The sequence below is a fragment of the Zootoca vivipara genome, chromosome 2, assembly GCF_963506605.1.
Source record: "Zootoca vivipara chromosome 2, rZooViv1.1, whole genome shotgun sequence".
In the NCBI taxonomy this organism is placed as follows: Eukaryota; Metazoa; Chordata; class Lepidosauria; order Squamata; family Lacertidae; genus Zootoca; species Zootoca vivipara.
The window spans coordinates 53,305,739-53,314,442 of NC_083277.1; the positions used below are offsets into that span (position 1 = coordinate 53,305,739).

Here is an 8,704-nt window from a genome sequence, read left to right on the forward strand (position 1 = left end):
TAAGTGGCATGAAGAAGCTGCCTACTATGCAAACCCGACGCAGAACTGGGCAGGAAGTGAGGCCATCACAAAGGAGTCTGTGGCTGTAGCTGACATCACCGTGCGCCGTAGAGGCGGGAAACGATACGACAGCAGAGGAAATGGACTCAAACAAGTGAGGTTAAACACCCTGGCATTTATCAGGTGGCATCTACATCAGCTTTCTTAGAAATCAAGCTTACTTCATAGGTCACATGATTAAGCGACCTAACAGGCAGCAGGGTGACACCTCTTCTGTCTCTCTCCCTTTTAACTTCAAACCGTAACAACAGCAACAACAAAAATTGATGAGCGGCTTCCTGCAACGCACTATGGTGCCTCCACCCCCGTTTATGCAAGGGCTGATTCTCATGTTATCTGCAGAAGCCCCACTTGAATGCCACAAACCTTCTGTGGCAGAGCACGATGTATTAGAACTTGGGTTGCTCCTCCCTTGAATGCTAGCTTTCTGAAATTCCTCCTCCTGGACAACAAGCTGCAAGAGAAATGTAAGCATCTGATATGAATGATAAAGCTACTGACAGTTACTAGCCACGATGGCTCTTTCTGGCCCCATTGGTAGCAGCTGGTGAGAATGACACATGGAGAGAGGGCTGTTGCACTCAAATTCTGCTTCTGGCTTCCCATAGCAGCCCCAGGAGGTTGGATGAGATGGGCCTTTGGTCTGATCCACTAGGGCCTCTTCTGATGGCCTTGTGACACTGATAGGGGGTGTGACCCTGCTTGCTTTGCTTGCCAACCATCTCTACACATTGCCAGCCCCTCATTCCTCCACACTAAGCTCTTTGCTCACCAAACCCACCTACCCTCCTCGCCAAAACACCACTTTCCGCACCATAGGTGACAACTCCCTGAGGCCCAGGGTGCCCAAGCACCCACAAAATTCCCCATGAATGGGTTGGGCACCCACAAATTTCAGTGCCAGGGCCATGCATGCTGTGGGCACCCACAGTTATGGGGCCAAGTTGGCACTCCTGTTCTGCACCTGTTTGCTTACCTGTTCTGCCAACCCTTCCTATGCTGTGCTTTAAATGCATGGTGTGGACATGACCTAGGCTTAGGTATTACGGTAACAAACCTCTCCTTCTGCTTCAGATTCCACATGGTCTCCAGCAGTGTATCAGATATACAGTTGCAAAGCTATGTTGTGTGAGTCACGACGGAGCCTTTCCCCCTCTCTGTGTTGCTGGCAGTTTAACCACAGGCCAGCCTATGTCAGCAGGTGTCTTACTGCTAGTCACTGTGACGGTTCTGAATATTTAGCAAACAGCCCCCTCCTGTTTGTATTTTTAGTATGGGGTATTGTTTACGATTTTTAAAACTGCAAGTTGCCTTGACCATTCCGGAACATGGGTAATAAGAGATCTCTATGCACAGGTGATAGGAGCTAACTAATTTACTGAAATACTAGAAATGTGGGGGAGGGGGAGGGGGAGGGGAGGTGATACAATTTTTAACAGATTACTAGGTTCTGTTGTTGAGAAACATCGTCTATCTCCATATAGGAGCATAGATCAATTGTTACAGAGCCCAAAGTAAAAGCAATGAGGGCATTAACTGATGAAGAATCTTAGGGCAAGCCTGTTCATATTTACTTGGAAGGAAGTCCTGCTATGTTTAGTGGAGCCTACTCCCAAATAAGTGTGTTTAGGGCTGCAGCTGTCCTCTTGGTTGCTAAGGAGTGATGGTTAAAAAATGGATTTAAACAGCATGTAGATCAACACTGGGAACCTGTGGCTTTCCAGATGTACTGGACTCTCCTTCCTTGGGGTTTTTTAAGCAGAGGTTGGATGACCATCTGTCATGGATGCTTTAGTTGAGATTCTTGCCTTGCAGGGGGTTGGACTAGATGACCCTGTAGATGTTCCAATTCTACAATTCTATGATTCTATGAACAACTGGAGGGCAACATTTTCCATTAGGCTATTGGAATAGATTGGCTGCTGGTCCATCCATCAGTAGCACAGTGGCTTGCCTCAAGATTTCAGGCTCATTCTTTTTGCTGGTTGATACTAAAGTTTGTTCTCAATCTCCCCCTGTTGATTTTGCATGCGTGTTGATCTTGCACACCTCACAGCCTTATTGATGAGGAGCAATTTCAAATGTCTCAAATATGCTGTGTGAATGGATGTGCTAGCTCTTCTTCTCCCCAGAGTTTGGTCACTCCCCAGATGTAACTTGATCCCAGGCTTATGGGATCAGTCTTTAGGAACATCAGGTGCCACTTTTTTAAAAAAGGCATTTTTGATTCCATTTAACTTACCCATTTCCGTGGTCGACCCCTGGGCCTTTTTTCAACCGAGGTGCATACCTACAATAATGGAGAAACAAAAAGAACCTTCTGTTTAGTTAGTCAACAGGTGGTCACAGAAGCAAAGGAATGAGAAACTACATATTTTTCCTCAAAGTGCAGTGCCTAAACATCTCTCTCTCTCTCTCTCTCTCTCTCTCTGTGTGTGTGTGTGTGTGTGTGTAAGAGAGAGATTTCTTAGGAAAGAGGCCACAAATTTTTATTTATACCCCGCCCTCCCCAGTCAGAACCGGGCTCAGGGCGGCTCACACCAATAAAATTACAATAAAACATAAAAAGCAATTAATTAAAATACAAATTTAAATACAGTATTAAAATTTAAAATGCAGCCTCATTTTGAGTAGTCAAATTCAAGCCATGAGGGAGGAAAAACGCAGGGGTCAGACTAAGTCCAACCCAAAGGCCAGGCGGAACAGCTCTGTCTTGCAGGCCCTGCAGAAAGATGACAAATCCTGCAGGGCCCTGGTCTCCTGTGAAAGAGCGTTCCACCAAGTTGGGGCCAATACTTGGCCCTAGTAGAGGCCAATCTAGCCACCTTATGGCTCGGGATCTCCAGAATATTGTTGTTTGTGGACCTTAAGGTCCTCTGCGGGGCATACCAGGAGAGGCAGTCCCGTAGATATGAGGGTCCCAAGCTGCATAGGGCTTTAAAGGTTAAAACCATCACCTTAAACCTGATCCTGTACTCCACCGGGAGCCAGTGCAGCTGGTAAAGCACTGGATGAATGTGATCCCGCTGCCAGGACCCCGTAAGGAGCCTCGCCACAGCATTCTGCACCCGCTGGAGTTTCTGGGTCAGCTTCAAGGGCAGCCCCGCATAGAGCGAGTTACAATAATCAAGCCTGGAGGTGACCGTCGTATGGATCACTGTGGCCAGATCAGGGCAAGAGAGGTAAGGGACCAACTGCTTGATACGGCGGAGATGGAAAAATGCCACCTTTGCTGTGGATGCAACCTGCGCCTCCATGGAAAGGGAGGTGTTGAAGGTTACACCCAAACTCTTGACAGAAGGCGCTGGCACTAATTGAGCCCCTGCAAGAGATGGGAATTGGCCGCCCAGCTCCAAGTTGTCCCGACCCAGCCAGAGGACCTCTGTCTTCGAAGGATTTAGCTTCAGTCGGCTCCCACGTAGCCATCCAGCCACGGCTTCCAAGCACCTGGTCAGTGTGTCCGGGGCTGAGGCAGGGCAGCCATCCATCAACAGATAGATCTGGGTGTCATCAGCATATTGATGACAACCCAGCCCAAACCTTCGGACAATCTGGGCAAGGGGGCACATAAAGATATTAAAAAGCATCGGGGAAAGGATTGCGCCTTGCGGGACTCCACACACCAAGGAGTGCCGTGGCAACAACTCCCTCCCTAGCGCCACCCTCTGTCTCCGACCCGAGATAAAGGAACGCAGCCATTGTTGGACTGTGCCCTGAATCCCCACGTCAGCAAGGCGGTGGTCTAAAAGTTCGTGATCGACCATATCGAAGGCTGCTGACAAATCTAAAAGAATCAGCAGTCCCGACCCACCTCGATCCAGCTGTCTACGGAGATCATCTGTTAAGGCGACCAGAGCTGTCTCGGTCCCATGACCAGGGCGAAATATCTGCATTTGGCTGTGTGGTATAAGAACCTATAGAATTTGGCTATGGGGGGGGGAATCACACACAAATTGTGAGTTTCCAGGAGGTTGGAGGACCCAGAACATTTCTATGCCATCTGGTTGGGATTTTATTTCTTATGCTCAATATTTACCATCCACATCTGCTTGGGAAGTATCGATTTCTTGATTTATATTGGTGTGTTACCATTTGCTTTTCTTACAATTTATTGCTTATCAGCTTTTTATATGGTTTGATGCAATGCCCAACTAATAAATGAGGTGCTAATAATGTCAATAAAATTTTGAAAATAATAATAATAATAAAGATGGACACCTTCCATCTCTCCCTTCTTAGGGGATATGGGTTGAGTGCCAATCAGCATGAAAGCTCTTTCTGTCACTGGTTCTTACCATCTGTCCACTCCCAGTACTCAGCTTTTTGCTTCCTTTTGGCCTTCCACGAGGTTTCTTTGGTGGCAATGGCCCAACAGGCTCCTGTTTGGATAGGGAAGGGGCATTTACTTGTACAGTACAGAGCAAAGATCGTGTGTTTCACACACATTAAAAGGGCAGCAGCAGCACAAAACAAAAGCAACCAGAAATCGAACAGGAATTTTATTAACCCAAGTGCTTTTGAGCAATAAGCTCTTTATCAGGGCAAACAATAAGGAACAGCTTATATCCAATTTCTTAGATGGATAGCTGCAAAAGGAGGGACAGTCCTAACCTACAGTATGTCTCACTGACTTCAGTAGGACTTACTCCCCAGTTAAATAGGGTTATGGTTGCAGCCTAAGTCACACTCAGAGTAGAAATTAATTAAGATAGCTGAGTTAATTGGTTGCAGTAGGCCTACCCCAAGTACAAGGGTGCCAACTTGAGTAAGATATTGGGGCGGGGGCAGGTTTAGCGCAGTGCACGAGCGGGCGGCTCGGTTCTGGGGCGGCTTGGGGGCTGGTCAAACGACCTCCGCGGGCCGCTTCCAGCCCATGGGCCTTGGGTTATTTGCAAATGGCTTTAGATACCCATTAGGTCCATAAATTACCATATAGCAGATATTCAACACAAAAAACATTGACAATTTGTTGTTGACAAAGGACAGCTGGACATATAAAGGGCCCCATTAACGTCAGTAGCTTAGGGCCTCATCAAACCTAAATCCGGCCCTGTATCGATATTCTGCTGTGCTGAACAGCAATAGGGGGACACTGTGTATATTGGGGTCAGCAAGGTTTATCTTGCCTAGGCCGGATTGGTCTTGCGGAGATCGCTCTGTGGGCTGGATTGTGCATGTGCCTGCGATTTGTGGCGTCTGCGTACGCGATTTTTGATGCTGCAGAAGCGAGTCCCTGCTCCGTGCTGCGCCGGTTTAGCGCAGTGCACGAGCGGGCGGCTCGGTTCGGGGGCGGCTTGGGGGCTGGTCAAACGACCTCCGCGGGCCGCTTCCAGCCCATGGGCCTTAGGTTGCTGAACCCTGGTGTATATTCTAGGATGTTCTAACAGTGAATTCTGCTCCATTTGGAGTATGAACTCTAGAGCATGCCCCAGAATCCTTTGCAACATGGAACAGTTCCTTGACAGGTATAGAAAGTGTTCCCTGAAAATAAAAATAAAGATATGAAAACCACTACTATATACTAAGTGTAGCATTGCAGCAATGCTGTCAGATATTTAAAGACTACGATCCAAATGCTGCAGTGTATCAACTCGCAAATATCGAGAGAACATTTGAGTGACCAGGAAACTTCAAGAGAGTATTTGACATCAATATTTGCAAAAGAGAACCCTGAGGAGAATGTTGTGAGAACAACTTCATTTTCATTCCAGGATGGGGCAACAGCAGTGCAAATGTAAATTTCAGTTCCTTTTAAAAACAGGTGTATGGCGAGAAAAAAGGATTTCCCAGGGCATACAAGTCAGCAGATAAACAAACATGTCTCATCCTCCACCTAGAATTGAGTCATTCCATGTTGCACATCAAAATGTTTAGGGTCATTTTGGCAGTCCAGTATTATTCAGCAGTCGATCCCTAATTTTGTCTCACAGTGTTAACCCTCCCAGTCTCATCCCTCCTCAAAGTGCACCAGCATTGGCAAGCCTGAAGAAACCCAGGGATACCAAGGAGCTGGAATATAGTCCCACTCTTGTTGGTGGCACTGGCAGAGTGTTGCAGACCTGGCTGGGAGTTTCTCAGACTGCTCAGGCCAGCGACAAACAGCACCCGAAGTTGTGGCACTACAGCTGCCATTCATATGTTAAACTGTACAAGTTTGCTCACAAAGCAATTGCCCTGCATTTATGTGCATTTCAATCTGCCTGCAAGCCAGGTTAAGATGCCACCCAGACTTCCCCAACCTGGTGCCCTCCAGATGCTTTCAACTACAACTTGCATCAACCCCAGTCAGCAAAAAGTCCAATTCCTGGTTTCAAGAAGGAATGGGGGTTGGAGACCTTTTCTCCAGACCTTTTGCCCTTCCCTTTCTAATCTTCAGCCAATCTCTCAAGGCAAGGAGACCTCCCTGGCTACATAAGATGTGCCCCTTCACATGCCTGTTAAGGTGGCCCCACCTGTCTCAGTCATTCTCAGTATCAGCAGCTGATACTGAAGAAATGAATCCCGCTCATCTTTGAAGCTGTAAGATATGCTGCTAGATATGCCTTTCCCAGTTTAGCTATGGTTGAACAATCAACCAGTCCCTTACTTTACAGTAGACAGGTTAATTTCTTGCCTAGTAGAAAAAAGAGCCCTTGAACACAAACATTAGAGCTCTCTGGACATGCCGAACTGTTTTGCGGGTCACACCTAAGTTTAGTCATTCTAATAATACCGCTTTTTTATGTCTAAAAACTGCCATCAGCTTCCTTCTTATAAATCTTAACATGGTGAGAAGGCGAAGTACCAAGGCTGAACACTTACCTGCGGCTGCTTCCTCGGCCGTCCCCTCTTTCGTTTGGGCAGCTCGGTTGGAACAGTGGACCCTGGTCCCGCCTGCTTCCCAATGTTGCTCATAGCGGCACTTCACCAGTCTCTGGAGATGATCAGCCAATGGTTTCCCCCACGCTGCAGCCTTTTAAAGGAACAGGAGTGAGCAATCCCACTTCTACCCTGCTTGTTCTCAGCTGTACGCTGCAGAAGGAGGGATGCAGGCACATCTGACGGAGCACTCCCCTCGAGGCTTTTTAATACCCCACTGGATGAATCTTAGGACAAAGTATCATCATGTTCTCCTGCCTTTTCCTTCCATCCTCAGCAAGTCCCAAAGTCTTTATGGAGGCTCTCAACAGCACCTATCTGTGGGTTGTGTTAGCTCCAAAGGGCTCAGGGATGTTCTCCTGCATGGCTCCCACAGAAGGCTCCACACAACAACTTACCATAAACGATGGAGGAACCAACTGGAGGTAGCCAATTCAGTGGGGTTTATGCAGAAGAACCTTTCAGCAACTCAGGCTAGTGGCCAAATATTCAACAAAAACAAGCCTCCTCCCCAAGGAGGACAGAGAAAAGCCTCTGAAAGAGGAGGGTATACTAGGCAGGATCACCTGCAAACTTTCAACACTATTTCTTGTCCCTCCCTCTGTACCAAAGCTTCATTAAGAGAATCATCTGAGCAGTGTCGGGGCAAAGGCGATTTCCCAGTTTTTTAAACAGGCAACCCACACGTGCGTTTTAGATACAGACCCAGAAAGGTGATGAAGGAAGAGGAAGCTTACCTGTCAAGAACTTAAGACAGCACAACTTGCTCTGGCCCCAGTGCACTCAGACACCTAAGGAAGGGAGCGGGGCGTAGAGAAAGAATGGTTCAGTGAGTCACCCTTTTCCTGCTTGGGGTGGGGAGGTGGATCACTAGATTTGAAAGCTACATATGTTCATTTCAGGAGCCTCGCTCTTCACAATGCCTGTCTGCAGTTCACTCCTGGTTAGTGATATGGAAAGCAGGTTGAGTGCTGCTGCCTATGTTCTAGTGATGGCAGTCTTGAGCTGTGGCAGCAAGTGAAACTCGAAAACGTTCGCTTTTTAACTCAGCTAGACTCAGACAGGGAGGGATACCCCACCAACCCAACCAGAAAGAGCTGGTTCTCTCAGCTTCCCCATTTACTACAAATAAAGCAAATTTCCTAAAGAGCAAGCAAGAGGGATCTGAACAGAGAGGACATAACATTTTTACACACCAGCAGCGAAAGGAGGGTGATTCCATGCATCGTGGCCTTGTTTCTCTAAAGCTTCTTTCTCACATGAAGAAATGAAACATACTTTGGGTTTGAGATGAGGCAGAGTGGTTCTAGGTCTGCATGCAAAACTCTTTGGGGCTTTTGTCATACGTCAGCCTTCACAGTGACACACAGGACTGGAAACTTACCCAGATTAGAATTAAGCAGGCACAGTTTAGGGATTTAAACTAAGATCAGGCCTGCAACACAGATGCCTGAGTTTCTACTTGGCCACTGATGTGAGCAAGTGGAAGCACAAGAAAGAGAGCACTCGCTTCTCCCCAAAAAGCATGTGAAGCTGTCTTATACAGAGTAAAGGTAAAGGTAAAGGGACCCCTGACCGTTACGTCCAGTCGCGGACGACTCTGGGGTTGTGGTGCTCATCTCGCTTTACTGGCTGAGGGAGTCGGCGTACAGCTTCCCGGTCATGTGCCCAACATGACTAAGCAGCTTCTGGCAAACCAGAGCAGCGCACGGAAACGCCGTTTACCTTCCCTCCAGAGCAGTACCTATTTATCTACTTGACTTTGACGTGCTTTCAAGCTGCTAGG

General features: G+C 47.5%; 1 protein-coding gene across 1 annotated transcript; it reads right to left on the minus strand.

The window, feature by feature from the left end:
• Positions 1–24: 24 nt before the first annotated feature.
• LOC118080042 (high mobility group protein HMGI-C-like) lies at positions 25–6,954 on the minus strand. Its single transcript, XM_035104974.2, has 5 exons — positions 6,862–6,954; positions 4,356–4,439; positions 2,303–2,350; positions 427–514; positions 25–89 (listed from the first exon to the last, which is right to left on the minus strand). The coding sequence occupies exons 1-5, from the start codon at positions 6,952–6,954 to the stop codon at positions 25–27; spliced, it is 378 nt and encodes a 125-aa protein (XP_034960865.2).
• Positions 6,955–8,704: the final 1,750 nt, after the last annotated feature.